We start from the raw sequence: 26,819 nt of genomic DNA, 5'->3' as shown, positions 1-26,819 counted from the left end.
TGGAACGAGATGGATATATGTATATGTAGACATCAGCTTTGTTCGCACCCCACCCTCTTATCTGGGTACAGCGTCGGGTGGATAACTAGTTACGTACGATGTGAAACCAAGGTCAAATAGTGTATAGCTGGCTTTCTAACTTCATGCAAGAGTTTGGCCTGAACTGAAACCATGAAACGATTTAGAATGATATTACTATTAAAATTAGTTTACGAGAATTTGGGGCCCTACTTATTTGACCATCAGTATTACTTTCCCCTTCTCGCTCCTGAACAAAAGGCGAATTTGCCGTCATTGAAATTAACCTTCGATAGCTCAGTTGGTAGAGCGGTGGACTGTAGTTGGAAAACATGCAATAGAAATCCATAGGTCGCTGGTTCAAATCCGGCTCGAAGGATCGGAAGATGTAAAATTTTTTTATATTATATATTATATTTGAATTATAATTAATATTTTATTATACAATTATTATTATAAGCTAATAAAAATAAAATAAGAAATAAATAGATGCCAGAAACTAAATAGAGGATATAAAAAAGCAATTTGTGTAAGATGCCTGCGCTATCAAACACTTTGGCTTTAGCCTCTGTAGACTTACTGCAATGGACTGAATGGAGAAAGCTGACCACTTTTATTTCACCCAAATAAGTAACAAGCGAAAGAAAAAGAAATACCAAAACATAGTACATTTTGCTTGTGCCCATGCAGAAAACGCGCATTGGCCGACTTCAAACTCAACCTTCGATAGCTCAGTTGGTAGAGCGGTGGACTGTAGTTGGAAAACATGCAAATAGAAATCCATAGGTCGCTGGTTCAAATCCGGCTCGAAGGATTTTTTGTCGATTTTTTTAATTTTCCATTTATATTAGAATTAAATATTTTATATTTTTTAAGACCCGTATCCAGTACAAAATATATATATATTATATATTAAAAATAAGAAAATGCATTAACCATTTTAAAAAAGTACCGAAAATTAAATATAGCTGGCTTAAAATCCACTATGTAATAAAAAATAATCATTATTTTAAAAATATAGCAATTTTAAGAGCAGGTGAAAATGCACATGTCTTATTTAATTTGTTTGTATGTATGTACAATGTATATCAAATATAAATAAATTTAGACTTAGCAACAATCGGGAAGAAATGCATATAAAAGACATGACATAATTTGACCGTGACCTCAATCCACTAAAAAGACTTTAAAAAGTAAAATATGTATTAATTTAAGCGATGGCCAACCAAAGTTTATTGAACAGTCGCGATTATACGCATACCCGGTGCATAACCTACAACCCAGCACGCCCCCTTCGATAGCTCAGTTGGTAGAGCGGTGGACTGTAGTTGGAAAACACGCAATAGATATCCATAGGTCGCTGGTTCAAATCCGGCTCGAAGGATTTTTTGTTAAATTTTTTTATAAACGAATTTTGAGTGTTTTTTTTAAATAAGCTTAGTTAATCTATTTCGTTTCCACCTACCTTATACTTATACGATTTTTTACCACACCTCAGTTAAATTCGTGTTAATGTATCCACAAAAAATTTATGAGCGCAACTCCAAAGATTTTCAACTAATTTAGGATATATTTTGAATTATAGACTTTGTTGGCCTAAAACAAAAAGCACAACTTGATTTTTATAGTACGAATTACTCCCCGTTGTTAAAAGATCAGAAGGGCCTTCTACATGTGCTTTACTATTCAAAAATAAACATTTTCCTTCAATAATTTAGCGTGTTCTTTTATTCATTTATGCGTACAAGTCGATATCTTTGTCACAAATACAAATAATTATGCAGATCCAATTGTTAGAACGGGCTTATGAATATCAACTTTTGTTTTACCGCCTTAAAGAGTCAACCAATGCATAATTTAGTTAGCAAAATAGTTAACGTTAACAATAGTTACTTTCAAATATACACTAGTTGCACTCAGTGTTCGACCGTCTTAGTGTCAATCTTTTGGTGCAACCTTTTCTACGTTAAATACGAATTTATAAAAATAGGCAATATATTTGTATTCATACACTTATGGTTGCTAATCGGTAATTAGGTCTAAACAACATTATGTCTTTGTGCACACTTTTCGTCCAAGTACAGTGAAAGCTGCTGCGGGTGCGCGATCTGTTCGAGTTGGCAGCACATTGATCAGCTCAGCTAAATGGTAACGTTTATTTATAGTATTGTACAAGCGGGTTCCAAATAAATTACAAAATAATTGCATCAACAAAATAAAACAAATGCTTACAAGGGATGTACACAAATAAGTTGAATTGTTTTACGACGCTAGCAAAATAAATTACAATCAAACAAATTAAATATCACTAGCTAAAAAGCGTTTCAAGAGCGTACAAAAAACGATAATAAATTATAATACAAAATCGATGAGTGGTCGTTGATTAGCCTAGACTCAGTCCAGAGCAATGCCCTGTATCCAGGCGCTCAGATCACTGCCGTCCGACTCCATGATGATTTCGTCTGGCTCATCGCTCGCCAGCAAATGCTGCGCTGCCGTCCGTCCGCTCAAATAGGCGCCGTGTACAGTAGAGTAGAAACTGGAATGGGTGTGCTCACCGGCAAAAACAATTGCGGGCTGGTGAAACATAATAAAATCAGAACCAATTTTGGATGTAAAAACACTTTTGAACCGACCTTCATAGCCTGAGGCGTGGCATAGAGGGGCTGGGCGAGGTTTTCGATGTCCTCCTGTGTTGCCCCCACCGGTATTGAGGTATATGCCCCTCCGGTAAAGTCCTGCGACTTCCAACTGGTGCTAGAATGAGTTTTTCCGTTAATAGACATCATTTTTAACCATGTTTCGTTGCCTTACCAAACACATCGCTTTGGCTTGGGCACGTAAGGATCCTGCAGGAAATTCCTAAGTATTTCCGTGCACTTTTCCGCCACTGCCTTATGGTCCAGAGTCTCCATGTATTCCGCCTCCCGGCCCGAAACCCAACCCAAGAGCAGCGTGTCCGTCACCTTGGCAAACGAATATATCTTCTTGAACCAATTCTTACTGAGATAATCTTCGCTGGCTAGCTCCTCCTCGGAGCTGTTCATATCCCGCTTATCGTCGTCCCACAAAAGCATAATCTCTGATATATCGGCACTGAGGAACGGTCGCTCGTACTCCAAGAAGATCTTGTCGACGGTGCCGAACATGAGATTCTCGATGGACTCCTGTTTGTACTGTGGTAACACAGGGTCGAAAAGAGCGCGATGGGTGTTTTTCAGTACGCCTAGCGGTATGGTGCATATCACATGGGCTGCATGAAACACTCGACCGTCCTCACAATCTATGCGCACGTTGCCTGCAGGAAAATCACAATTGCTGCTGGTGTTCGACTCCACGGAGGCGCCACGAAGATCCCCCGTCGGCACTTCCGTCACCGTTCGTTCAGAGTCATCCGAGTGCTCGTCCTCCGAGTTCTCGTCGACCGTCTCCAGTCCAGTGAAGGTCTTTTTTCGCTTCCAGTGGATTTTCTTCACCGGACATTTGGTCAGGATGGACTGCTTGGGTATCTGAGCACCCAGCGGTCGCAGAATAGAGCTGTAGCCAGATGGCAACACTATATTGCCACCTTGAAGCTCAGTGTAGCTGCCTAAATTAAACAATATATTTTTAATGTAATATAGAATTGATTATTATTAAACTTAGCCTTACCAAGTTCGAGGAGATCCACCTCGTTCATGTTGTTGCAGCCGGTAATGCAGGTCTCTCGCTTGAGCAGGCAGTTAAATATGGATTGCTTGAGGCGTTTTTCCTTGGGATCCTGGACCTCGCTCAGGTAGATTTCGATCTCATAGTTAATGTGCTCGCCCACGCTGTGTATATCCGGTGGCGGGCTGTACTGGCACAGGAAATACTCATCGCAGCGCCTCAGAAAGCAGACGTACGCCTCGTAGATCTCCTGAAGTATGTTGAAGGGCACCTGGTGCCCGTCCTCCGTGGTGGCCACCACCTTGTGCGGTTTTGGTACGTTGACCACGCTGACTAGACCATGTTGCACGGCCAGCTCGAAGATGGGATTGCCCAAGACGCCGTGTATCCAGTTGGCGCCAAGTTCAACCTGTGATTTTGAAGTGAGATTGTTTAGAAGTATTTAAGTAGGTAATTTTTAAGTATGTCTAAGATAAGTAGCTAAAGTTAAGCATTTTAACTTTCTAGTAATAAAAAGATAAGAACTGACCTACATATATTATATTATTTAAGGGGCGTATGTAGTTAACAAGAAGTGCAGCAGACAATATAGAAAACTGGAATAATAATACTACATTTTTCTGTCCTATAACTAAGACTACGTGATCGTTAGCCCGCAAGCCCGTGAGTTTTTAGGGCATTGCACTGGATACGTCATCATTGGCTTAATTCAGAAAAAAACCCTATCTTATCTGCCAAACGTTGCCGAAGAAAGTTGTATAACAAATTCCTTGATAAAGTGCCGCCAAACCGGTCAAAACTATGCAAATAAACGCAATGAAAATCGTGGGTAGAAATCACGACGTATGCAATTACATGAATTACCCTCATGTAAGCATATGTAACAAATGAAACTTACAATAGGCAAATAGGGAACAGGAACAAGTATAAAAATAGCTTTAATGAAAAGCGTAAACAGCTGACCGACTGCGCAGTGCTTGGAAAAATCTATAATCAACTCGCTGGGGCGATGAATCTGTTACAGCATGCTTGTGGTTTTTCCGTGGTCGGAAGTGTTTTCCTTTTAACGTCATATGGTCCCATATGATGGTTTGTTTTGGTTCTTGGACTTGAGGACGTTATATAACAATAGGTACCTTCTGATTATTGCTGAGCGGTATGGACACTATCCGTCCGCCCACCCGGCCTCGTGCCTCCAGAATAAGGAAATCCTCACAGCCGTTTTGCAAAAGGTGATTGGCAGCCGATAAGCCAGCCATTCCGGCTCCAATGATCACGATCTTAACGTTGGTATTATTCCCTGCAGTTTGTGGCTGATCCCCGGCTCCAGCAGCCCCAATAGTGGCCATTCCCTCCTCCGTGGGCGAGGGAGCGGGTGTTACGGGCTCCTCCTTGTCGCCCATTGCTACACTTTGGCTTCTATGTACATAAGCAATTTTATTGTGGATCCCCGGTGTTTATTTATTTTTCTTCTATTGTCAATCACGCCTCATTTCACTTTTTCTGCTGGTTTTTTCGGTTGGCGAGTCGCGCGACTGTTTTGACGTTTATTTGACAGCAGGTTTATGGGTTGGGGGAGGTAGCAGAGAACAGCTGTTCGATTGGTTTGTAAATATGCAATTATTTATGGCAAACATTGTGTTATAACAGTTTCACTTCTGGGTATGGCAGTTTGACAAGCGCTTCTTTGTGAAAAACTGATTTTAATTGAAAGTTTAGGTCAAAGTTGAACCACAGCTGTTGGTTAAGATGTTGCCACACTTGAAGTTTGTGAAGGTAAACAAGACAACTGTCATTTTGCAGCACTGAATGTATCGATACTTCAAGAACTGTGATGTCAAAAAACGTTTGTTTTAAATATAGTTTGGAAATGATAAATCATTTTGTTAAGCATCAACCAGAATAGTATAATATTAAGTAATCATTTTAGGTCGCCCGATAAGCCACTGACTATCGACCACCTGCCAGCACTAACAGAGCTGCCAGACAGTTCCAACGACCTGTGTACACAAATTACTGGTGGCACAGATAAAGAAACACAATTCCTGTAAATAATTGCTTGAGATGTGCAATACAATGACTTAATCGCGATTAAAAAGCGAGCGATGTGATTAACCAACGATTTGGACTACGAAAACACCCGCAAGATGGCCGACACATACTGCCTGACAAACTTTATTGATTTTTCGCTGTCGCTGTCGCTGCCGCTGAAACACCACAATCGCATCAAGGTGAGAGCAAGCCACTCCAATCGAATCTCACCAGTAATTTGATAGCAGGCCACTCACTAATGCCTCTCCTTCCTCAATGCAGTACACCTGCTTCGACATCTCCGACAGCTATATCATATTCGGGGCCTCATCCGGATCGCTGTATCTGTTCAATCGGAACGGCAAGTTCCTGCTCTTGATACCGAATAAGCATGGAGCAATCACCAGCCTCAGCATTTCGGCAAACAGCAAATATGTGGCTTTTGCGACGCAACGTTCGCTCATCTGTGTGTACGCCGTGAATTTGTCCGCCCAGGCAACGCCGCAAGTGATTTTTACGCATCTGGACCAGTCCGTTCAGGTGACATGCATCCACTGGACGCAGGATGAGAAGCAGTTCTACTATGGCGACTCCCGCGGACAGGTCAGCCTCGTGTTGCTCTCCTCGTTCATCGGACACAGTCTGCTGTTCAACATGACAGTGCATCCGCTGCTCTACCTGGACTCTCCCATCGTACAAATCGACGATTTTGAGTCCCTACTGCTGGTGTCCAACTGCTCCAAGTGCATTCTGTGCAACACAGAGTACGAGGAGTACAAACAAGTGCGTTCCGATACTTACCAATCGATTACCTTCTTACCCTATGTCAAATTTTTTTCAGATTGGTAACCGTCCGCGGGATGGAGCCTTTGGCGCCTGCTTCTTTGTCTCTCCGCAGGAGTCTTTGCAGCCATCTCGAATCTACTGCGCCCGACCAGGCAGTCGTGTGTGGGAGGTGGACTTTGAGGGCGAGGTGATACAGACGCACCAGTTCAAGAGCGCCCTAGCCACCGCACCTGCCAGGATACAGCGACCGGGTAGCGGCACAGACGAACTAGACGCCAATGCCGAGCTGCTGGACTATCAGCCGCAGAATCTACAGTTCGCTAAGGTCCAAAAGATGAACGAGGACTTCCTGCTGGCCTATACAGAGCTAGGACTGTATGTGTTTGATGTTCGACGATCGGCGGTGGTGCTGTGGTCCAATCAGTTCGAGAGAATCGCCGACTGCCGCTCCTCGGGTTCGGAGATCTTTGTGTTTACGCAATCCGGCGCACTTTATAGTGTCCAGCTGCAGACGCTGCAATCGCACGCAGTTTCTCTGATACAACAATCCAAATTGCTGCCTTGCGCCAATCTACTCCGCCAGCATGTCCGATATTTTGCGGACAAGGCTCGTGAGGATTACGAGCTGAAGCAGTTAAATCCACTGAAACAGCACCTCATCGAGAGGCAGGAGTACGAGCTGTTGAACGATATATCCGTGATATTTGATGCCATAACTCAGTGCACAGGCAGTGCCTTGGATACGCACAGTTCGGGAGGCAGTTCGGCCACCACTGAACGCAGTTTGAGCGGAGGAAGTTCATCGAGAGCTCCGCCAAAGGGAGTGTACGTTCTGGAAAACGCATTTTGTGACAACTTGAAGCAGCCTCTCAAAACGGGCCACTTCAAGGATGCCCTGCTGACGGTAACTGGTAAATTCGGCAAGAACATCATAAAGTACAAGTTCAATATTTTCGCCGAGGAACAGCAGCAGTTGGTCAGGGAACTAATTCCAGCCAGCGAGCGTTCTCTACCCTTCAAGGACATCAAGGCACGCTACGAGTCGGGAAGTGAGGATCAGGAGGAGGAAATTGTAAGGCGCTGTAAAAAGCCGGCACCCCAAGCACCACACATCAGTCCTGAGGAGAAAACCCTTTACAACCTTTACCTGATCGCCAAAAGCGCGAAGTTTAGCCGGACGCAGTGCGTCGATCGCTATCGAGGTGTCTTCGATGAGTATGCTGCTGGAGAGCTGGTGAATCTGCTCGAGAAACTAGCCCAGGTGATGGTGGAGCATGGTGATACGCCTGACCAAGCGCAACGTAACTGTTACGAGATGTATTTCGATTACCTGGATCCGGAGATGATCTGGGAGGTGGACGATGCTACGCGGGATCACATAGCTGCAGGCTTTGTGCTGCTCAATGCCCCGGAAAATGCAGAGATTGTGAAGTGTGAGCATTGTTCGTTCCCACTTCGTTTTGATACCTCCTGCCAGTATCATGAGCTTGGAGCAGTGCTCCTGCGTTATTTCTGGTCCCGTGGAGAGCAACTTAAGTGCTTCGATGTGGTTCAGTCCGTGCCGGCACTATTAGACGTGTTAGCTAAATTCTACTTGGCCGAACAGAATCTCACCAAGGTGGTGGCCATCGTCCTCAACTATGGACTACCAGAACTTCTGGCGGACGTGGGCAAGCAACTGAGCGTTGGCGCATGGGGTCGCTGCTTTGAGCAGTTCGTGGAACTGCAACGCGGCGGGCGACTGGTGTGCGCCAATTGCGAGTGCATCTCTGGCGTGGAGCAGGAGCAGTTGGGGCGCCACTTCTTCTACAACTGGAATTGTTTCCTCAACATCGCACTGGACCACATGTCCGCCGGGGACACGCTGGCGCTGATCTTCAAGTGGAGCTCATACATTCCAAACGACGCTATCGACCGGGAGTTCTACTCCCGCTGCCTGCTCAAGGGCTAAACGATCGATAATATTATATATACATACATACGATTATAGCCATATTTATTGTTCCACTAACTTATCTCAAGCTAAGGCCAATACCAAAAGCATTTATTCTATATAAACATGTACACCCACAATATGTATATTCTATAGACGAAAGTGCATGAATATATTCCAGAGTTCGAAACTTTGTATTTTAGTTTTCTTTGGTAGAGTTAATGAGAATTTGAATATGGTCGTTGTCCACACATTCGAAATCCTTCTTTACCGCTTTAATTTTTTAAGTGAATCCCTATATAAAATCACAAATTTAATGTGAATTTCTTCGACTTTTGCTTCAAATAACAAAACGGGGTACAGCGACTGACGCTTTATAAACAAGTACCCCTGAACATAAACACAACATTTTTGGCCTTATTAAAACAAAATTCAACTGCCCAGCCTTATTTCTCTTCCATTCTAAAAACAACAACAGCCTAGAAGAGATCGACGCACCGAAATAGCAAAAGTGAACAAAATACAATTTGAATTCCGTAGACCGCGAGGCGAGCAAACCGATCTGGCAACGCCTTTGCCAGAGTCTCCGTTACTGACCGCCGCCGAGAGCCCAGGTTGTAGTCTCTGCTTTCCCCGATTCTGCTATCGATTCCTCATCGATATACGTGCTTAAGCAGCCCTGTTTTTTTAGACACGCGTCTGAAAGCGGAAAAAAACGTGAACTCGTCGGAAAAGCAGCATTTTCCAAGCCCATAGCGCTTGTAATTGTAATTGTTGGCACAAGCAGGCCAGCCAAATCCGATACGGAAACGTCTCAGTTTCAAGCCGAACAAAAGGAATTGTGTGCGAGGAACGAAAAGAACCGAAAAAAAAGTACAGACCCCTGAAATTTCACACGAGAACGCAGTAGCTTGTGGAACGTAAGAAGTTTTTGTCGGAAAAACTAAGGAAAAACGTATAGACACAAAGTGCAACACCAACACAACGATCGTATACATTTTTTTGTCGCAAATTGCAAGTGTGCACCTAAAAAAAATCAAAGCGTAACCATTGCAAAATTTTCCTAAACGGAAAGCAAGAAAAAAAAAGCAACTGATTGGAGGATAATATGAGTAATGCTATTAACCAAAATGGCACAGGTCTAGAGCAGCAAGTAAGTAGTAGCGTTTTTTACTGGTGAAATTACCATTTACCATGTATATAAGAATGGTATATGCATATGTGTGTATGTATATACCTTGAGTGCGTGTGTGTGTGTGTGTGTGCGTGATGCTCATGCGGCTATTTGAAAAAGTTCGCCTAGAAATTTATTGATTTCATAACACACTAATGTCTCTATCGCTCTTTTTACAACGGTGAATCGTGTCGGTGTCAATGGTTTGCATGCGTCGTGTGTGTGTGTGCGCGCCTGGGCTCCTCTTCGTCATTCCAATTTGTAATTTCTTTTGTATAATTTTTGCTCGCTTGCCTCCAATTTGACGTATATTATATACATATGAAAGTTTCCATTCGGACTCTCATGCTGAGTGTGTCGTGTGTGTGTGTGAGCAGTGCCGCTGTTCTAAGGCTGGGTGTGTGTGTGTGTGTCATATCTCGTTCTCTCTCGCTTGCGCACACATGTGGAAGCTGTTGTAAGCAGGGTTGCCAGGAGTTAGCGATCTGGTGATTAATTTCAAGGGTGATTTTGCAAAAAAAAAAATATAAATGAAAAAAGAAAGCTTTTACATGTACTCTATTTTCACAACTGTTTGTTGGGTCTTTAGTTGAAACTGTATTAGATATGTGATATAAAAATAATAGTTTAAAATAAATAAGTGTAGTGTATTTGCTTTAATCCTATTCTTTTAGCTTTATATGCTTCACCATTTGTGCCAACCACAATGGAATTAAAGTGTGGGGTTCCCCGTATAAAAATTAAAATATTTCCAGACGTTTAAGAAATTCGCTTTCAATTTGTTGCTGTCTTTGTTAATTAATACAAAAAAACACATACTGGTTAATATTACAAGCTATACGATAATAATAATTATTTCATATTTGTAAAGTATTTTTTAGAAGAGTTCTCCTATCTCATTCCACATTCTCTTCCCTTGGGTTCCACAACCGGGCTTAGTGTTCTGCCACTACGGTGCGATTTATTTTCCTATGTGTGTGTGGGTGGCTCACGTGTTGTTTTTGTTGGGTGGCCAGGCGGTCTCTCTTTGTGTAAAAGGTTGCCTGCGAGTGCGAGAGAGACGCTTACAGAGAGAGAACTAAACTCGAAGCTTTAAACTAGTTGCGCCTCTCTCTATCTTTGTATATATATTCCAGAGATATGTACCATGTATATATACACGTTGCGTTGCTAAGAGGAAGAGCGGTAAATAGCACATGTTGCTAAGCGGGCACGAATTCATTTTGGGAGTTCTAGAGGAGATTTGCCCTGGGGAATCTTTTGGGCAATTTGTTGAACTTGAAACTTGAACAGGTGCCGGCTGACACGGTCAACATATGTTAATTAGCCATATACAACACATAATTTACATTAGTGGAGCACCTAGTTTAGTTTTAGTTCTTATCTTGAATGAACTTTGTTACACTACTATTAATATATAACAAAGAAAACTAGTGATTCATAATCAGTGTCAATTAATTGTGTCAAATGCAGAAAATAGAAACTTCTACTTCCTTTATTTATTGTGTTATATATTAAACAGAATGGTGATTATGCTGAAGTTCTGATCAAGACTAACAATTCAATCTCTCCCACTTGTAGGTTGCTGGTCTGGACTTGAATGGCGGCTCTGCTGACTACAGCGGCCCCATAACAAGCAAGACTTCCACTAACTCGGTCACCGGTGGTGTGTATGTGCCCCCGCATCTTCGTGGTGGTGGTGGCAATAACAACGCAGCGGACGCAGAGAGCCAGGGCCAAGGACAAGGCCAGGGCTTCGACTCCAGATCCGGGAATCCGCGCCAGGAGAGTAGGGACCCGCAACAGTCGCGCGGCGGCGGAGGCGAATACCGCAGAGGCGGCGGCGGTGGAGGTCGCGGCTTCAATCGCCAGAGCGGCGACTACGGTTTCGGAAACGGCGGCGGCGGCGGAGGACGACGTGGAGGTGGTGGTCGCTTCGAGGACAACTACAACGGTGGGTACTATTATAAGTATACGGGTATATAGGAAACTTAATTTTAAAAGTATATTCTCCATACAGAGATACTGGATTTTCAGTAGTTTTTATCTTCGTAATGTAATTATCTCTATGATGCTAAAAGCATACTGCCTGGTTCTTTAAACTTATTATAAAATATTTGATTACTTTTGCAGGTGGTGAATTCGACTCGCGTCGCGGCGGTGACTGGAATCGCAGCGGCGGAGGCGGAGGAGGTCGCGGTTTCGGTCGCGGACCATCATACCGCGGCGGTGGCGGCGGAAGCGGTAGTAACCTCAACGAGCAGACTGCCGAGGATGGCCAGGCACAGCAGCAGCAGCCACGCAACGATCGCTGGCAGGAGCCAGAACGTTCTGCCGGATTCGATGGCAGCGAGGGCGGACCGCCTGCCGGCGGCAACAGAAGCTACAACAATCGTGGCGAGCGCGGAGGCGGCGGTTACAACAGCCGCTGGAAGGAGGGCGGCGGCTCAAACGTCGACTACACAAAGCTGGGCGCCCGAGACGAGCGCCTGGAGGTGGAGCTATTCGGCGTGGGCAATACGGGAATCAATTTTGACAAATACGAGGATATACCCGTGGAAGCGACGGGCCAGAGTGTGCCCCCGAACATCACATCGTTCGATGATGTGCAGCTGACGGAGATTATCCGAAACAACGTGGCCCTAGCACGATATGACAAACCGACACCGGTGCAGAAGTACGCCATTCCGATCATTATCAATGGCCGAGATCTAATGGCCTGCGCCCAGACCGGATCCGGCAAGACGGCCGCCTTCCTGGTGCCGATTCTCAACCAGATGTACGAGCTGGGGCATGTGCCCCCGCCGCAAAGCACCCGGCAGTACAGCCGGCGCAAGCAGTATCCTTTGGGTCTGGTGCTGGCGCCGACCCGCGAACTGGCCACCCAGATCTTTGAGGAGGCCAAGAAGTTCGCCTATCGCTCCCGGATGCGCCCGGCAGTGCTGTACGGCGGCAACAATACCAGTGAGCAGATGCGCGAGCTGGACCGCGGTTGCCACCTGATTGTGGCCACACCCGGTCGCCTGGAGGATATGATTACACGCGGCAAAGTGGGACTGGAAAACATTCGGTTCCTTGTTCTGGATGAGGCAGATCGTATGTTGGACATGGGTTTCGAGCCGCAGATCCGCCGTATCGTGGAACAGCTGAACATGCCGCCAACCGGGCAGCGCCAGACGCTTATGTTCTCGGCCACATTCCCCAAGCAGATCCAGGAGCTGGCCAGCGATTTCCTCAGCAACTACATTTTCTTGGCCGTTGGTCGTGTGGGCTCCACCTCTGAAAACATTACGCAGACCATCTTGTGGGTCTACGAGCCCGATAAGCGCTCGTATCTGCTGGATCTGCTCTCGTCTATCCGCGATGGCCCCGAATATACCAAAGACAGCCTAACGCTGATCTTTGTGGAGACTAAGAAGGGTGCAGACTCGCTGGAGGAGTTCCTGTACCAGTGCAACCATCCCGTGACCAGCATCCACGGTGATCGCACGCAGAAGGAGCGTGAGGAGGCTCTGCGCTGCTTCCGCTCGGGCGACTGCCCCATCCTGGTGGCCACTGCTGTGGCCGCTCGTGGCCTGGACATTCCGCACGTGAAGCACGTTATCAACTTTGACCTGCCCTCGGATGTGGAGGAGTATGTCCACCGTATCGGACGTACCGGACGTATGGGTAATCTCGGTGTGGCCACCTCCTTCTTCAACGAGAAGAACCGCAACATTTGCTCCGATCTCTTGGAACTGCTGATCGAAACGAAGCAGGAGATCCCCAGCTTCATGGAGGACATGAGCTCGGATCGCGGCCATGGCGGAGCCAAGCGGGCTGGACGCGGCGGTGGTGGACGTTATGGTGGCGGTTTCGGCTCCAGGGATTACCGTCAAAGCTCTGGCGGAGGCGGTGGCGGACGCAGTGGACCACCACCACGCAGCGGTGGCTCTGGATCGGGAGGCGGCGGTGGCAGTTACCGCAGCAATGGAAACTCGTACGGTAAGTTTGGTGAGTGTGGAACCATCCATCAGAAATTACCAGTTTGAACTTGTATACTTAACAATTTTAATTTTAGGCGGCAATTCAGGCGGCGGTGGATATTATGGCGGCGGCGCCGGTGGTGGCTCCTATGGCGGCTCCTACGGCGGTAGTGCCTCGCACTCGTCTAACGCACCCGACTGGTGGGCTCAATGAGCAAGGCCTCAGCTTCAGGCAAAGGACCTGGGCCAGCAGCAGCATCAGCAGTCGCATCGCAGCCACTTTCGCAACTAACCAAACGGAGAAAAACAAAGTCGATAACAACTATATATATATGTGCACACACGTATACTATATAGGAACAGCAAATGTGAAAGAGAAACTGTCTGTGCGCAGCGCAACACGAAAATACAGAAAAGATACACAGATGCACCCTCCACCCTCGTTTAGCAATTCACTCCTCTCTCACAACCTCAAAAACCAGGAGCAAACGTTAATAATAAACTGTGCAAATCCATCGCGAAAGTATATTACATTCATGTATAGCCAGCCCAAAAAGCCCGAGCCCTCCATTTCCATCTCCTCCATCATTACATATATTTTATGGATTCGATGCGCGTAGTTGAAGGATATGCAAACATACATATTTAAAATATGCTAAACAACCACAAATATTAAGAATATTTAAGCAAATGATACAATTTTGAATTTTTGTCCATAAGTTACAATTCTCACACATCATTTTTCTTGGAACTCTTAAAATACATATATATATATAGACATAAATATTGTCGATATCGAATCGAAACGATGAATGCGCAAATCCTTGAACTTCAATTGATGATTTTAAACGAAGAAAACATAAAAATAGTAATGGTATATATATTAATAAATATATATATCGAGATATAATGTACTATATGAAACAAGAAACCAACACAAACAAGTAATTAAAAAAAACAAGTTTGCTAAACTTAAAATAAATAATTTAGCAAATGGAAAAAAGATCTATCGTTGTTTTAATTTTTTCTGGATTTGGTGTAACAGAGATTTTTTGGTTACCAGATTGTCAGATATCGCTTGTGAAGCAACAACATTTATTATTAATACCTTGGGTGCCCTATTATCTTTCCCCAAACTTGTTCGATTAAGATTTATTTACTTACTGATATCATATGTTGAATTAGCTCCATCGATAAGAAATGGCGAGTTACCTGTTCTTTGTTTTTAGTTCAGTAGGGTTTGCGATCCATTACGTTTCGGTTTCAGTGCAAAAGACGATTGCTTACATAGTCGGATTTTTATCTGCGACGATCTGCTGGCCATATTTGTTGAATTAAAGAGTGGAATATCTATAGAATAGGTTAGTGAACCTTTAGAAGCTCCTCAGACGAGAGCTTTGTCACCGGTTTCCCTGCCGCAAAGCTTCAATTATGCACATTTAAGCAATCAGTATAATTGAAAGTTCAATTCGTGGGGAGCAAATGTAAGCGGAAAATGCATCACAACGTGTCGAGGATGTGACGATCGTGGCGATGCCTACCCGCTTGCTAATTAGATTAGATAGGGCAACTTGATTAGTTTGCTCTGATGTTTTCTGGAGGGGAGCTTGTCGATTCGTTGTTTGCCAGATAAATTTGCTTGAAGAGCAAAGCTCTCCGCCTCTTGATCGCTGGATTTTGCAATTTTAAACAGCGTAGACTCTTGACTAGGCCACACCCCGTTTTATTATTATTTTGGCGGTCTGACGGGAATTTTCAGTGCACTCTCTGTTGTATTCGCGGATCTCAGCTGTGTCAATTTCAGACTCCCAACCAATAAACACGACGAGCATGCAGAAGCCACATCAAGGTTTGTGCTGGATGTTGCTTCTTCTGGCATCGCTGATCACCACTTTTATGCTGGCCTTTAGCTACTGGATGTTTGTGCCGCGCGAGGAGTCATTTTGGTCTATGATATCCAACAATTACAGTGGAACTAGAATAAAGTACTTCATGCCGCCGTCAGCAGTACCTGAGGAACTTAAACTTCGGCAAAGACCGCCGTTCGTTTACCAGATATTACATTAAAAGAAGCAGTATAGTGAAGTGTTTATATGCTATGTATTCTTACGCTAGTTTAACAATAAATTAAATGTACACAGAAGCTGCTTTGGGTGGCATGGTTAGGTAGCAGGCATCACAAGTTAGTGGCTAACAGTCAGACGTCCGACTTTTGATTGAGGGCCGCATAGCCCACTGGGATTTCCTTCATCTCGGTCTGCAGGCAGAGAAACTCGCCGCCTATGCACATTATTGTGCCGGTGATGACGTTCAGCAGCCACCAGGATGCGTTCGCTGGAAACGAGCGGTTGTACCACCAGCAGATGAGCAAATGCAGGACGAGAAAGGTGCAACTGCCGTAAAAATGAAAGGGTGAGTTGTGATAGCAATTGATTACGTTTATTTCTCCGCCTTATTAAGCTCATTAAAGATGCCCACCTGAAGTCCAGACAGAGCTTGGCTCTTCTCACAATGCACCACAGTGCCAGGGAAGCTATGAATGCATTTAGTACAAAGGCACAGATCACCAGTCGACCGCCCATGTCGTAGATGTGGATCTCCTTTAGGCAAGAAAAAATTGAGTGTTAGGAAAGACGTTTACAGCATAAAATATATATTATATGGCATACATGGTATTCGAATAAGTGATCCAGACTATAGTTGTCCCCGGACAACTTGTTGGCCACGAAGACGAGTAGGCCAAGCGTGAAGTACACGCAGAACTGCATGGACACAATCTGGGAGGACAGCAGCGTGGGATCCCACTGGGTGTTGCGAAAGGTTCCGCCCTTCATGGTTGCCACGGGTTGCCAAATCAGCGCTTAGAGAACGAAATTTCCAAATTTCAGCTGGCCATAACAAACTGACTCAGTCAATAGAGATGACAATGACGGACTATCGATTTTCTAAAGTCATGGACGGCGAACGGAATGGGTCCCTTTGCTACACAGAAAGAAACAAAATCCTATTAGAAAGGGAACATAAATTTGTTCTCTTACTCAAGTACGGCATCGCATGAATTTTCCTTCAAAATGACACGACTTTCTCCCAAATTCAATTTTTGTTAAAAGTCTATTAGAATCTACACATGCTTTTTACTTATTATACTTTTAATACTTTATCGGATACAATCGATATCCGGCGATAGTCGTCATGGATCAGGATCACTTGAAGAATGCCAAAAACGCCACGCGGAGAGTTGTGAGTAAACTACGGCTTAAACTGGGGCGGATTACAGAATGATTCCGCCCACAGGGTCGTCTGCGGTCGCTGGGCATCGTTACAGTCGGAGCAGCTGCCTTGGTGGCAGGCATCACGGCGTACAAGCAGCAGGACCAGTTGTTCCGGACCTTTGTGATGCCAGCGGTGCGACTGCTTCCGGCGGAAACCAGTCATCAACTGGCTGTGCTGGCGTGCAAGTACCGCCTGTGCCCGGTTTCACAGTACCATGATGACCAGAACTTGCACACCCCGTTCTTTGGCAGAATGCTTAGCAATCCCATTGGCATTGCCGCGGGGTTCGATAAAAACGCGGAGGCGGTGGACGGCCTGCAGGATCTAGGATTCGGATTTATAGAGGTGGGCACAGTCACCCCAGCTGCCCAGGAGGGCAATCCAAAACCAAGGGTCTTCCGGTTATCCGACGACAGGGCCATCATCAATCGGTACGGATTTAATAGCGAGGGTCATCAGGCGGTGCTCCAAAGACTGCGCCTGCTTCGCAAAAAGGAGAACTTCAACGGAGTTGTGGGCGTCAATCTGGGCCGGAACAAGACCACCATGAGCCCGATAGCCGATTATGTACAGGGTGTGCGGGTCTTTGGGCCCGTAGCAGATTACCTGGTCATTAACGTAAGCAGTCCAAACACCAAGGGCCTGCGAGATATGCAGAGCAAGGAGAAGCTAAGAGAGCTCCTGGAGCAAGTCAACGACACAAAAAACTCCCTGGATAAAAACAAGAATGTGCCCATACTCCTAAAACTCTCGCCGGATATATCGTTGGACGACATGAAGGACATCGTGTGGGTTATCAAGCGCAAGAGAAGCCGCGTGGATGGCCTGATCGTGTCCAATACCACGGTGTCGCGTGAAAACATCGGAAACAACAAGCTGGCCGAGGAAACTGGCGGATTAAGTGGCCTTCCGCTCAAAGCCCGCTCCACAGAGATGATTGCCCAGATGTACCAGCTCACCGATGGCAAGATTCCCATCATCGGCGTCGGCGGTGTGGCTTCCGGCTATGACGCCTACGAAAAGATCGAAGCTGGGGCCTCGTACGTCCAGCTCTACACGGCTCTGGTGTACGAGGGACCCGCACTCGTGGACGACATAAAGGCGGAGCTGTCGGCGCTGATCACCCGGCTAGGTCACACCAATGTTGCGGACGTTGTGGGTACCAACAGCAAGTTCTATTTGCCCAACAAATGAATCAAAGATGCCAGGATTTGAAACAAGTGCTGCATTCATTTCTGTACAACTAAGCTGCTCGACAGCCATTTCTCATGCTTTTCTTTTGGTATAACCAATAAATCAATAAATTCATCATCTATTAGCTCTGGGGGCTTTCATTGGCCTGCTGCACTGTAAGGACTCGTCCCTCCAGGAAGTGGGTGTTCTGGTTGCTGGCGCTGTTGAAGGCATCCCGCTGGCTGAACACCACGAAGCCATAGTGCTTGGACAGACCCAGTTGCCGGTCGAAGACCACCTCCGCGTTGGCCACGTGCCCGTATTTCGAGAAGTAGGTTCGCAGTTCCTTGCTGCCTATCGTCCACGGCAGGTTGCCTACGAACAATTTGTAGCTGCTGCGCACAAATCCGCTGGACATGATTATGTAGGCTTTAATTTTTTGTTTTCAAACTACTGGCGATTGTGCACTGATTTTAAGGTGGCGCACAGTATGGTATTCTTATGCATCGACCACCCCACGTATGACGGAATGGAGGTTTTTTAGATAAACACTTGCGTAAGGGGAATTAATATGAAAAAACAAATCAATAACCCATGTTATTAAAGTAGTAAATAGTTTTAAATGACACTTTTAAACTCTTTATATTACCCACCTCACCATTTTTGCACCTTGCAGGGCTATCTCTATCGCTATCTAGTCCGCAGCCTATCGATGGCTATCGATTGGACGCAAATAATCAATGTTTCATCTCTAGCTCTTTTAAGTTTTGGTTGCTATTTATGTAAATGTTTAGCGAAATTGCGGAAAAAGTGCGTATCGGTGCGCTCGATTGGTGAAAAAGTAGTTGCGTTGCAAACGGCGAAGAGCCCATCAAAGGCGGCCCAGTAACCAGGCGATCGGAGGGCCAAAGGAGCATACAGTCGACGTGTTGTATTCGGGGCGCGGCGCCTGCAGAAAACGGACAAAACATCCTTAGGACAGCCACACAAAGGCACATCGATACTTTTAGCTACCGCACACAATGGCCGAGCGACCGAAAAATTTGTTTGCAAGTGAGTTACCCCTTCGGTCTCGGGCCGCCCACGCAGGTCATACATATGCAGGCGAGGAGGTACACATACTCGCTGGGTGACGCATAGTTCATGAATCGGGTGCAGCGGCGATAAGCCGTCCATGAAGCCTCCTAAATTCTCCCATTTCCTCCACCTTCCAGCCGGATCCAGTCGCTCCCGCAATCCTCCGGATCAGCTAAGCCTGAACAACCTTAGCATACGCCATCCGCCCTCGTCTACGTCGTCAACATCTTCGGGATCCACATCCTCGGGCTCAAGTTCCTCATCACAGAACAACCATGTGACCCGCTGTTTTGGCGCCCAGCAGCCACAGCAGACCCCGCCGGTGGCCAGCAGTCATGTGCCACCGGTACCGGCAGCATCGAGCAGCAGCGCTGCCGATCGTCACCGGGAGCGTATTCGGCAACAGGCCTGTGGCAAGCTACAGTTTGGTGACGGGGCCGCCAATACACACACATTTACTTCAGACGATCTCGAGGATGAGGGCGAAATTGGACGCGGTGCATTTGGGGCAGTCAACAAGATGATCTTCAAGAAACTGGACAAGGTAATGGCCGTGAAACGCATTCGATCCACCGTAGACGAAAAGGAACAGAAGCAACTGCTCATGGATCTCGAGGTGGTCATGAAGTCCAACGAGTGCATCTACATTGTTCAGTTCTACGGCGCACTGTTCAAGGAGGGTGACTGCTGGATTTGTATGGAGCTGATGGACACCTCGTTGGACAAGTTCTACAAGTACATTTACGAAAAGCAGCAGCGCCACATTCCAGAGTCCATACTGGCTAAGATAACAGTGGCCACGGTCAATGCACTGAACTATTTGAAGGAGGAGCTTAAGATTATCCATCGGGATGTGAAGCCGAGTAATATTTTATTGCATCGTCGCGGAGACATAAAGCTGTGTGATTTTGGTATTTCCGGTCAGCTGGTTGACTCTATTGCCAAGACCAAGGATGCGGGATGCAGGCCCTATATGGCGGTAATGAAACTTATTACTTAAACAACATTTTTACCACAATTGTCTGTTTTTGTGCAGCCGGAGCGCATTGATCCAGAGCGTGCCAAGGGCTACGATGTACGAAGCGATGTTTGGTCATTGGGCATAACTTTGATGGAGGTGGCGACCGGTAATTTCCCCTATCGCAAATGGGACTCTGTTTTCGAGCAGTTGTGTCAGGTAAACATAAAATGTCTGTTCAACATTTCAATAAGACAGTTTTCTTAATTAAATGTGTGAATGTTGTTTTTGAAAATGCGATACAAATAACGTTCCTGTCTTGTGCCCTTCGTCATAAGGAATTATCTTACAGAGATAAAGTAGATTGATTTATGACTCATTTTGTTTGCTGCTGGTCTTATCGAGTTTCGTTTTTTGTATATAACAAAATATTAGAACATTGTATTAGTAGCTAGTTTTGTTAATTAATAGGCTTTTGTATTTATATTTACCCTATTCTAGGTTGTGCAAGGCGAACCGCCGCGACTTTTGACATCCTATAACGGCATGGAGTTCTCCAAAGAGTTTGTGGACTTTGTCAATACTTGGTAAGCACTAATAAAACATTGAATCTAGTGAATCTTCAAAACATTGTCTAACAATGCACATTTTTTTTAAGCCTAATTAAAAAGGAGAGCGATCGACCGAAGTATAGCCGGCTGCTGGAGATGCCCTTCATTCGACGTGGTGAAACGAGCCACACTGATGTTGCCGTCTATGTGGCCGATATTCTGGAGTCAATGGAGAAAGATGGCATAACACAGTTCACGGCCAACCAGCAGGCGGAGAGTTAATCACCCTAAGCATGAATGCAAGTCATAAATTAACTAAGATTCAAGAGGATCACAACAACATGCATAACTAAACAGATGGAAAGCAGATAAAAAGTTTTAATTGTTGTCTACTTTGTAGCATTCGTAGAAAACCTAGCGCATATTTTGTTAAACAGAAAAACAAAACTAAGCGAAATGTGTGTAAGCTGATAGTAAGCAAAATGTGTGTATAGTTTAAAGTCCCTAAAGCCTATTGTAATTCAATAACTCTTGTATTCGCAGTTTTGTGCGTTAAGTTTTGTGTTGAAAATAAATTTGTTTTTACAACAGGCAAGCGGCGGTTACAGGCGAATACATTGGCCAATAACTTGACCAGCTGCGGACTCCCAGCCAAAAGCCTATTTAGCCTCAATCATGCGAGCATTTTATATTCCAGGTGATTTTTCTGTTATAATTTATGATACCAGACCAATTGGAAAAGCATTTTGCGTTAATAAGCAACCACATGCGAAACTTAAGCAATATTTGTAAATAACCTCGAAATAACGAGAGTTAACTACCCATACAAACTAACAGAAACACCAATACGCGTTTATATGCGTTAATAAATAGATCAAGAAAAACCATTTTACATTATTTATTGAAAAGATTTTGTAATCCTATTATATTTTTTAATTTGCATATATGAAAATGATTGTGAAAAGCTTTAAATAATTGCCAAGCGGCTGAGATGTTTAAATTGTAGTAGAAATTATTGCAGATAAATGCAAAGCTAATCCCATAATATATGAAATAATTAGCCATAACACCGACACATCCACACCACACACACATATTACACACGTTTTTATGCGTAGAAATTAGTTGTAAGCCAAGCGAAAATATTTAGCAAAAAGTTACAGCTACAAAAAACAAAAGTCATGTGAAAACTACAAATAAAACAAAATAAATGTATTGTGCCTAAGTATAAACCGAATGATAAACACTCACCAAGAGAACTACAATTTAAATTTAATCAAAAACACATAAGCCATTTATAATCCTTAGAATAGCTTTTAAACCCCGCTTATATAGCCGTACGGCATATACCATGCCATTCCCGCCCATTATTCACAGCCAAACAATTGCACCGTCTATGTCCCCGTCTCAAAATAACAAAAATGGTAAAAACAACAAAAAACGTGAAACCAATGTTTTTTGATTAACATTTTTACGCAAGCGTCAATGTGAAAGCAAAGTTTATTTTGTATACATATATATACATGCATAATATATTTGCACGGGTTGCATATAGAGTAAGAAAAGCAACAAGGGCCTGCATTTCTCTATTATTTTTTCAAAGTTTGTTTGCGAAATAAAATCCTAAAGCATGCAGCAGTTAGAGCGGATATACATACATACATATATACACATAAAAATATGAAATATATTTTTATTAAGCCCACAGAACATCCCAGAATTTGCAGATAGACTTGTCAAGTAAAGTGCGGTGTGAGCCGAGGGAAAAGTAATTATATTAAATATATCTGCATTGGAGCATCGTAAGACAAAAGTTAATTAACATTCCATTCGAAAAACTCATCTATAGCTCCAATAAAATCGTTTCTATTGCAGTTGCAGACAAAACATGACAATGGTGGCTATTGAAACTAACTGACCGCAATGTTGAATTTAATCACCTAATCACAAGGTGGTATAGTTGAAAACAATTACCTAAGTAGTTGGGCAGATCACTTTTGATAAGACTAGAAATAAACATAATAATCATATACAACTCATGTGTAATGCCAGGAATAATGCAATCGCGAGTCGTCAATATTTTTGACAATAAATGGAGTATAATTTATTTGTAAAGTAAGGAAAACTAAACGTCCCTCGAGGGGATGCGGCAAGGACATATGGATTGTGTATATATGGTAGATATACTAAGGACATATGACTGGCAAATATTTATATATACTTATCTATGAACTAGTTGCAAGTCAAGTACGGTACTTATGTCTGTCAATCGCCGAATAAATTCCCAAGTGAAATTTAACACCAAGAACCCCCAATAATTGGCTTCCAATGATCCAAGGCCTTTGAATAATATTAAATTGCTAAAATATGCCACAACCTAAAGCTAAATCTAACTAAATCTAACCAATGACAAAACTGGAAACGCAACGTCCACAACAATATTAATATTTGCAATCTTTTAAACCTAGCTTACATCTGACTTTCGAAACATTGTGGGATCCTTAATATTCGGGTCCAGATCCTAAATGAAACCCATTGCGGAATAGGGAGCCGCTCACTCAACACTTAGTGCACTAAGTTTTACTGAATACCAATACCAGTCTATATATGAATAATCCCGTCAAGTCGGCCAAGAAGCCAAAACTAAAACTACACAAGGATAACCAAATACCGAAAGGGAACTATTCAATGTCATGGCAAGAAAATACACTCAGATTAATAACATAGAACTGTTGAACAAAATTGAAAAGGCTAAACACCACAAATAAAACAATTTGTAAAAATATTAATAGCAAATACAAATTATATTTCAGAAACTCAATTAATGCGTAATAGCTGTTTAAATGGGGTTGGGATTGGGCATCGTAACTTGTGGCCCAATCAACTGGCGTATACGTTGGTGGTATTCGTCACAAGATGACTGAGCATGAGAACGATTTTAATGGCAAAGTGTCTGCGCTCATATTTAAAAAAATCTTGACTATCAAATTTCTTTCACTTAGCTAACATTCAACATTCTCTTTGGCATATCAATAGAAATTGGCAAAAAAAAAAACAAAGTTAAAATAAATAATAAAATAAATAATTCTAATTAATTCAAAATAATTGTGGGCGTGGGGGTCTTGTCTCTTCTAGATAAAACAGACATTAGGTTACGACTAACGGGTATAATTTCCTGAAATTTCTATTTTGACTTTAAAATTATTCTACTAGTATTATATATTCATCCTTGTTTTTATAATTTGATTATTTAAACTTCGAATTAAATAATAAAAACAACAACATTTTACGTATCCCAAAGAAGTATTTATTATTTATTTTAAAGGTAAGAGTATCTGAAATTTTGTCGTTACCTGATGCATATTATCATTGGCTGGCATAATTTTGAAAGCTACGCGACTCGAATGAAAATCGCCACCCAAACGAGAATCGGCCCACAACGCGGTGAGCATGGTAAGCGAGCTATTAAAGCCGCAAATGCGTAATCCCCAGCTAGAAAAATATAGGTACATAAGTACCAACCCCCTTCTTTGACCGACTTTTGGCAGAATACGAGGCGGCGAGCAGAAATGCAGATGAGTTCAGTTCGAAAAGCCAGTCGATAAGGCTGCTTTTTTAAAGGTGTATTCCCTAATAATTCCATAAAATCTGTCAATTAGTATGGCTTACGTTTTTTTTGTGTATTTTGCATATTAATTGACAATTGTGTGTCTCGAACATATAGAAACCTGAATGGATCTTAAAGCTGGGAATTGCTAGCTCAGTCTGCCGTCTAACGTTGTGCGAGGAGCAATTAAATTTTCGACTACGGATACGGGTCGCCTCCCAGTCTACCAGATTCATCGGCATGCTGACCGGCATTATTTTAATAGGCTGGCTGCTATTGGGGTGGATATACTTTCTGTGGAGCCGGCGAAGGTATTATAAAGTCGCATGGCAGTTGCGCGGACCCATTGGCTGGCCCCTAATAGGCATGGGCTTACAGATGATGAACCCGGAGAGTAAGAGCTGGATAGGATTTTCGTGAGGCCTTCGGTAACCTGGCATTTTTGACAGCCTTTTTGCAGTACATGGATGGTCTGTCGCGACAGTTTAAAGCGCCTTTCATTTCATGGATGGGCACCAGTTGTTTCCTCTACATAAACGATCCATCCAGCGTTGAACAGATACTCAACTCGACGCACTGCACCAATAAGGGCGATTTCTACCGATTCATGAGTTCGGCCATAGGTGACGGACTGTTCACGTCTAGTTCGCCTCGCTGGCACAAACATCGTCGCCTCATTAATCCCGCCTTTGGACGCCAGATTCTCAGCAACTTCTTGCCCATTTTTAATGACGAAGCCGATGTACTTCTGCAGAAGCTGGAGCTTGAGGGAGTGCAGCATGGTAAGAGGCTGGAAATTTACCAAATCCTCAAGAAAATCGTTTTGGAGGCAGCTTGCCGTGAGTATTTACATGTCGTTTCAATCGTTTATATTTCATCGGCATTACTTGTAGAGACAACGATGGGCAAGAAAATGAACTTCCAGCACGACGGATCTATAGCCATATTTAAAGCATATAATGGGTTAGTTAATAGGATAAGACAATACTGGTTAATATGAATATTTTTCTTTAGCTTGACCGAAGTGTGTGTGAAACGAATGCTATCACCTTGGCTCTATCCGGACCTAATATATCGTCGTTCCCGACTTTTCCGCCTGCAGCAAAAGGTCGTGGGCATACTTTTCGGGTTTATAGAACAGGTAAGGTAATGTACTTATGCGATTACCCATGGTGAGCTTCTTTTTCCGGCAGCTTCTTGAACCCATAGTCTCGGTGGTGGCCGCCAATGGCAGTCTGGAGCAGCAGCGCTCGGAACTGGAGATGAGAGGCAAGTCCAAAGCCATTTTCATCGAGCAGGTGCGGGAGCATGTGGAGCGCGGTCAGTTGAGTTGGCAGGATGTGAGGGATGAGGCGAATGTGACCATAGCAGCGGTATGTCCAAAAAATACAGTAAGAATAACGTATGATGACTCATTTTATAGACTTTCGAGACCACATCGACGGCATTGTACTTTACCATTCTCTGCCTGGCCATGCATCCCTGCTACCAGGAGAAGCTGCACGAAGAACTGGTCAAAGAGCTGCCGTCGTATGGCGACATATCCTTGGAGCAGCTTCAACGACTGGAGTACACTGAAATGGTCATCAACGAGGCCATGCGGCTATTTGCACCAGTGCCCATGGTACTGCGATCAGCGGATCAGGACATTCAGCTCAAGCGCGATGACGGAGAGTTCCTCATTCCACGTGGCACCCAGATTGGCATCGATATCTACAACATGCAGCGGGATGAACGGGTGTGGGGACCACTTTCGCGTACCTACAATCCTGAGGCGCATTTCGGATTGGATTCGCCACAAAGGCACCCCTTTGCCTTCATCCCCTTCACAAAGGGATTGCGCATGTGCATCGGCTACCGATACGCCCAAATGCTGATGAAACTGCTGCTGGCGAGGATCTTTCGCAGCTATCGAATCAGCACGGAGGCCCGCTTGGAGGAGCTGTTGGTCAAGGGTAATATCTCCCTCAAGCTTAAGGATTACCCGCTGTGCCGCGTGGAACGGAGATAACAGAGAGGGTCATGCCCCACAACTGGTCGGTGTAATTTTCCAATTAAAAGTGCCATTTTTGTTGCATTTTCCCATCGTAGGAAATTGAGTTTGTTTCATCTTTTGCTGTTGACCTCGTTAACGATGACCATCTCCCCCCCTTGCACAAATTGCCAGCTTGCAAATGGCTATAATGGATTTCAGTTTGCACTTGTACCAGCTCACCCACAACTTTGCAGCACACGTTGCGTATACGGCACATAATTGATTCAATTCCTTCGAAGACTGCTTGTTGCAAGTGGGCTATCTCTTGCAGTTGAGGGCTGTTCAAAGTTCCTGCCCCCAATGAAATTGAGGAGGTGATTTCGAAGGTGGTGGATCCGTTCTGCCGATTCATCACTTTTCATTACTCAATTGAAAAACTATTACGTATTGTTATTGAGAAATACACCCCCCATGGAAAAATGTAAGAGATAAAATATTATGACTTTTAAAAGACCTACAATAGTGTTCGAATTTTAAAATTGTTTTAAAAAATGTGGCAAAAATGGTTTTTAATGCATAATTAAGTATTTCCTTAGAAACACAGAAAAATTACACAAACAAAAGTAAGTGATCCAATAATAATAAATTTC

General features: G+C 44.0%; 9 protein-coding genes and 3 non-coding genes across 14 annotated transcripts; 9 read left to right on the top strand and 3 right to left on the bottom strand.

The window, feature by feature from the left end:
- The first annotated feature begins 304 nt into the window (after positions 1–304).
- Trnay-gua lies at positions 305–397 on the top strand. The gene is made up of 2 exons: positions 305–341; positions 362–397. It is a non-coding gene; the product is annotated as a tRNA-Tyr (tRNA).
- Positions 398–738: 341 nt separating this feature from the next.
- Positions 739–832, top strand: Trnay-gua. The gene is made up of 2 exons: positions 739–775; positions 797–832. It is a non-coding gene; the product is annotated as a tRNA-Tyr (tRNA).
- Positions 833–1,309: 477 nt separating this feature from the next.
- On the top strand, positions 1,310–1,402 carry Trnay-gua. Its single transcript has 2 exons — positions 1,310–1,346; positions 1,367–1,402. It is a non-coding gene; the product is annotated as a tRNA-Tyr (tRNA).
- A 753-nt stretch (positions 1,403–2,155) lies between these two features.
- On the bottom strand, positions 2,156–5,417 carry LOC120452813 (peroxisomal N(1)-acetyl-spermine/spermidine oxidase). Its single transcript, XM_039637216.1, has 5 exons — positions 4,803–5,417; positions 3,670–4,075; positions 2,833–3,607; positions 2,655–2,775; positions 2,156–2,595 (listed from the first exon to the last, which is right to left on the bottom strand). The coding sequence occupies exons 1-5, from the start codon at positions 5,067–5,069 to the stop codon at positions 2,413–2,415; spliced, it is 1,752 nt and encodes a 583-aa protein (XP_039493150.1). The 5' UTR covers positions 5,070–5,417; the 3' UTR covers positions 2,156–2,412.
- Positions 5,418–5,632: 215 nt separating this feature from the next.
- On the top strand, positions 5,633–8,609 carry LOC120452809 (Hermansky-Pudlak syndrome 5 protein homolog). The gene is made up of 3 exons (XM_039637212.2): positions 5,633–5,897; positions 5,980–6,480; positions 6,539–8,609. The coding sequence occupies exons 1-3, from the start codon at positions 5,814–5,816 to the stop codon at positions 8,432–8,434; spliced, it is 2,481 nt and encodes an 826-aa protein (XP_039493146.2). The 5' UTR covers positions 5,633–5,813; the 3' UTR covers positions 8,435–8,609.
- A 469-nt stretch (positions 8,610–9,078) lies between these two features.
- On the top strand, positions 9,079–14,560 carry LOC120452810 (ATP-dependent RNA helicase bel). 2 transcript variants are annotated; one of them, XM_039637213.2, is made up of 4 exons: positions 9,079–9,569; positions 11,172–11,544; positions 11,724–13,583; positions 13,651–14,560. In XM_039637213.2, exons 1-4 carry the CDS (start codon positions 9,525–9,527, stop codon positions 13,767–13,769), a joined length of 2,397 nt encoding a protein of 798 aa, XP_039493147.1. In that variant the 5' UTR covers positions 9,079–9,524; the 3' UTR covers positions 13,770–14,560. The 2 variants fall into 2 exon arrangements, with proteins under 2 accessions (XP_039493147.1, XP_039493148.1); XM_039637214.2 differs by having other exon boundaries at positions 9,089–9,569; positions 11,724–13,574.
- Positions 14,561–14,799: 239 nt separating this feature from the next.
- On the top strand, positions 14,800–15,698 carry LOC120450926. Its single transcript, XM_039634192.1, has 2 exons — positions 14,800–14,916; positions 15,360–15,698. Exon 2 carries the CDS (start codon positions 15,386–15,388, stop codon positions 15,620–15,622), a length of 237 nt encoding a protein of 78 aa, XP_039490126.1. The 5' UTR covers positions 14,800–14,916; positions 15,360–15,385; the 3' UTR covers positions 15,623–15,698.
- On the bottom strand, positions 15,637–16,533 carry LOC120450924 (protein SYS1 homolog). Its single transcript, XM_039634190.1, has 3 exons — positions 16,225–16,533; positions 16,034–16,155; positions 15,637–15,948 (listed from the first exon to the last, which is right to left on the bottom strand). The coding sequence occupies exons 1-3, from the start codon at positions 16,387–16,389 to the stop codon at positions 15,753–15,755; spliced, it is 483 nt and encodes a 160-aa protein (XP_039490124.1). The 5' UTR covers positions 16,390–16,533; the 3' UTR covers positions 15,637–15,752.
- Positions 16,534–16,598: 65 nt separating this feature from the next.
- Positions 16,599–18,146, top strand: LOC120450923 (dihydroorotate dehydrogenase (quinone), mitochondrial). The gene is made up of 2 exons (XM_039634189.2): positions 16,599–16,795; positions 16,850–18,146. Exons 1-2 carry the CDS (start codon positions 16,748–16,750, stop codon positions 18,020–18,022), a joined length of 1,221 nt encoding a protein of 406 aa, XP_039490123.1. The 5' UTR covers positions 16,599–16,747; the 3' UTR covers positions 18,023–18,146.
- Positions 18,039–18,497, bottom strand: LOC120450925 (28 kDa ribonucleoprotein, chloroplastic). The gene has a single exon (XM_039634191.2). It carries the CDS (start codon positions 18,417–18,419, stop codon positions 18,144–18,146), a length of 276 nt encoding a protein of 91 aa, XP_039490125.1. The 5' UTR covers positions 18,420–18,497; the 3' UTR covers positions 18,039–18,143.
- Positions 18,498–18,739: 242 nt separating this feature from the next.
- On the top strand, positions 18,740–21,260 carry LOC120450922 (dual specificity mitogen-activated protein kinase kinase 4). The gene is made up of 5 exons (XM_039634188.2): positions 18,740–19,054; positions 19,216–20,057; positions 20,115–20,255; positions 20,538–20,623; positions 20,695–21,260. Exons 1-5 carry the CDS (start codon positions 19,024–19,026, stop codon positions 20,867–20,869), a joined length of 1,275 nt encoding a protein of 424 aa, XP_039490122.1. The 5' UTR covers positions 18,740–19,023; the 3' UTR covers positions 20,870–21,260.
- Positions 21,261–24,340: 3,080 nt separating this feature from the next.
- LOC120454079 (probable cytochrome P450 313b1) lies at positions 24,341–26,792 on the top strand. 2 transcript variants are annotated; one of them, XM_039639090.2, is made up of 7 exons: positions 24,341–24,588; positions 24,644–25,033; positions 25,088–25,157; positions 25,209–25,335; positions 25,388–25,567; positions 25,618–26,230; positions 26,286–26,792. In XM_039639090.2, exons 1-6 carry the CDS (start codon positions 24,435–24,437, stop codon positions 26,203–26,205), a joined length of 1,509 nt encoding a protein of 502 aa, XP_039495024.1. In that variant the 5' UTR covers positions 24,341–24,434; the 3' UTR covers positions 26,206–26,230; positions 26,286–26,792. The 2 variants fall into 2 exon arrangements, with proteins under 2 accessions (XP_039495024.1, XP_039495023.1); XM_039639089.2 differs by having other exon boundaries at positions 24,342–24,588; positions 25,618–26,792.
- Positions 26,793–26,819: the final 27 nt, after the last annotated feature.

Source organism: Drosophila santomea, chromosome 3R, assembly GCF_016746245.2.
Source record: "Drosophila santomea strain STO CAGO 1482 chromosome 3R, Prin_Dsan_1.1, whole genome shotgun sequence".
Lineage (NCBI taxonomy): Eukaryota > Metazoa > Arthropoda > Insecta > Diptera > Drosophilidae > Drosophila > Drosophila santomea.
Note: the sequence above shows the minus strand (reverse complement) of the source record. Positions and strands in the feature narration are given on the sequence as shown.

What these genes read in the sequence shown, in the direction of transcription:
- LOC120450922 (XM_039634188.2), top strand. Translation starts at nt 19,024, where the DNA reads ATGGCCGAGCGACCGAAAAATTTGTTTGCAA. An exon ending in GATGCAGGCCCTATATGGCG is followed by an intron (nt 20,058 to 20,114) that starts GTAATGAAACTT and finishes GTTTTTGTGCAG; the next exon opens with CCGGAGCGCATTGATCCAGA. An exon ending in GTGGACTTTGTCAATACTTG is followed by an intron (nt 20,624 to 20,694) that starts GTAAGCACTAAT and finishes ATTTTTTTTAAG; the next exon opens with CCTAATTAAAAAGGAGAGCG.
- LOC120454079 (XM_039639090.2), top strand. Translation starts at nt 24,435, where the DNA reads ATGCTGACCGGCATTATTTTAATAGGCTGGCTGCTATTGGGGTGGATA. An exon ending in ATATTTAAAGCATATAATGG is followed by an intron (nt 25,158 to 25,208) that starts GTTAGTTAATAG and finishes ATTTTTCTTTAG; the next exon opens with CTTGACCGAAGTGTGTGTGA. An exon ending in CGAATGTGACCATAGCAGCG is followed by an intron (nt 25,568 to 25,617) that starts GTATGTCCAAAA and finishes CTCATTTTATAG; the next exon opens with ACTTTCGAGACCACATCGAC.
- LOC120450923 (XM_039634189.2), top strand. Translation starts at nt 16,748, where the DNA reads ATGGATCAGGATCACTTGAAGAATGCCAAAAACGCCACGCGGAGAGTT. An exon ending in AAAACGCCACGCGGAGAGTT is followed by an intron (nt 16,796 to 16,849) that starts GTGAGTAAACTA and finishes TTCCGCCCACAG; the next exon opens with GGTCGTCTGCGGTCGCTGGG.
- LOC120450924 (XM_039634190.1), bottom strand. Translation starts at nt 16,389, where the DNA reads ATGAAGGGCGGAACCTTTCGCAACACCCAGTGGGATCCCACGCTGCTG. An exon ending in ATCACTTATTCGAATACCAT is followed by an intron (nt 16,156 to 16,224) that starts GTATGCCATATA and finishes TCTTGCCTAAAG; the next exon opens with GAGATCCACATCTACGACAT. An exon ending in AAGCTCTGTCTGGACTTCAG is followed by an intron (nt 15,949 to 16,033) that starts GTGGGCATCTTT and finishes TTTTTACGGCAG; the next exon opens with TTGCACCTTTCTCGTCCTGC.
- LOC120452809 (XM_039637212.2), top strand. Translation starts at nt 5,814, where the DNA reads ATGGCCGACACATACTGCCTGACAAACTTTATTGATTTTTCGCTGTCG. An exon ending in AACACCACAATCGCATCAAG is followed by an intron (nt 5,898 to 5,979) that starts GTGAGAGCAAGC and finishes TCCTCAATGCAG; the next exon opens with TACACCTGCTTCGACATCTC. An exon ending in AGTACGAGGAGTACAAACAA is followed by an intron (nt 6,481 to 6,538) that starts GTGCGTTCCGAT and finishes AATTTTTTTCAG; the next exon opens with ATTGGTAACCGTCCGCGGGA.
- LOC120450925 (XM_039634191.2), bottom strand. Translation starts at nt 18,419, where the DNA reads ATGTCCAGCGGATTTGTGCGCAGCAGCTACAAATTGTTCGTAGGCAAC.
- LOC120452810 (XM_039637213.2), top strand. Translation starts at nt 9,525, where the DNA reads ATGAGTAATGCTATTAACCAAAATGGCACAGGTCTAGAGCAGCAA. An exon ending in GCACAGGTCTAGAGCAGCAA is followed by an intron (nt 9,570 to 11,171) that starts GTAAGTAGTAGC and finishes TCCCACTTGTAG; the next exon opens with GTTGCTGGTCTGGACTTGAA. An exon ending in CTTCGAGGACAACTACAACG is followed by an intron (nt 11,545 to 11,723) that starts GTGGGTACTATT and finishes TTACTTTTGCAG; the next exon opens with GTGGTGAATTCGACTCGCGT.
- LOC120452813 (XM_039637216.1), bottom strand. Translation starts at nt 5,069, where the DNA reads ATGGGCGACAAGGAGGAGCCCGTAACACCCGCTCCCTCGCCCACGGAG. An exon ending in CGCTCAGCAATAATCAGAAG is followed by an intron (nt 4,076 to 4,802) that starts GTACCTATTGTT and finishes TCAAAATCACAG; the next exon opens with GTTGAACTTGGCGCCAACTG. An exon ending in AAGCCAAAGCGATGTGTTTG is followed by an intron (nt 2,776 to 2,832) that starts GTAAGGCAACGA and finishes AACTCATTCTAG; the next exon opens with CACCAGTTGGAAGTCGCAGG.
- LOC120450926 (XM_039634192.1), top strand. Translation starts at nt 15,386, where the DNA reads ATGCAGAAGCCACATCAAGGTTTGTGCTGGATGTTGCTTCTTCTGGCA.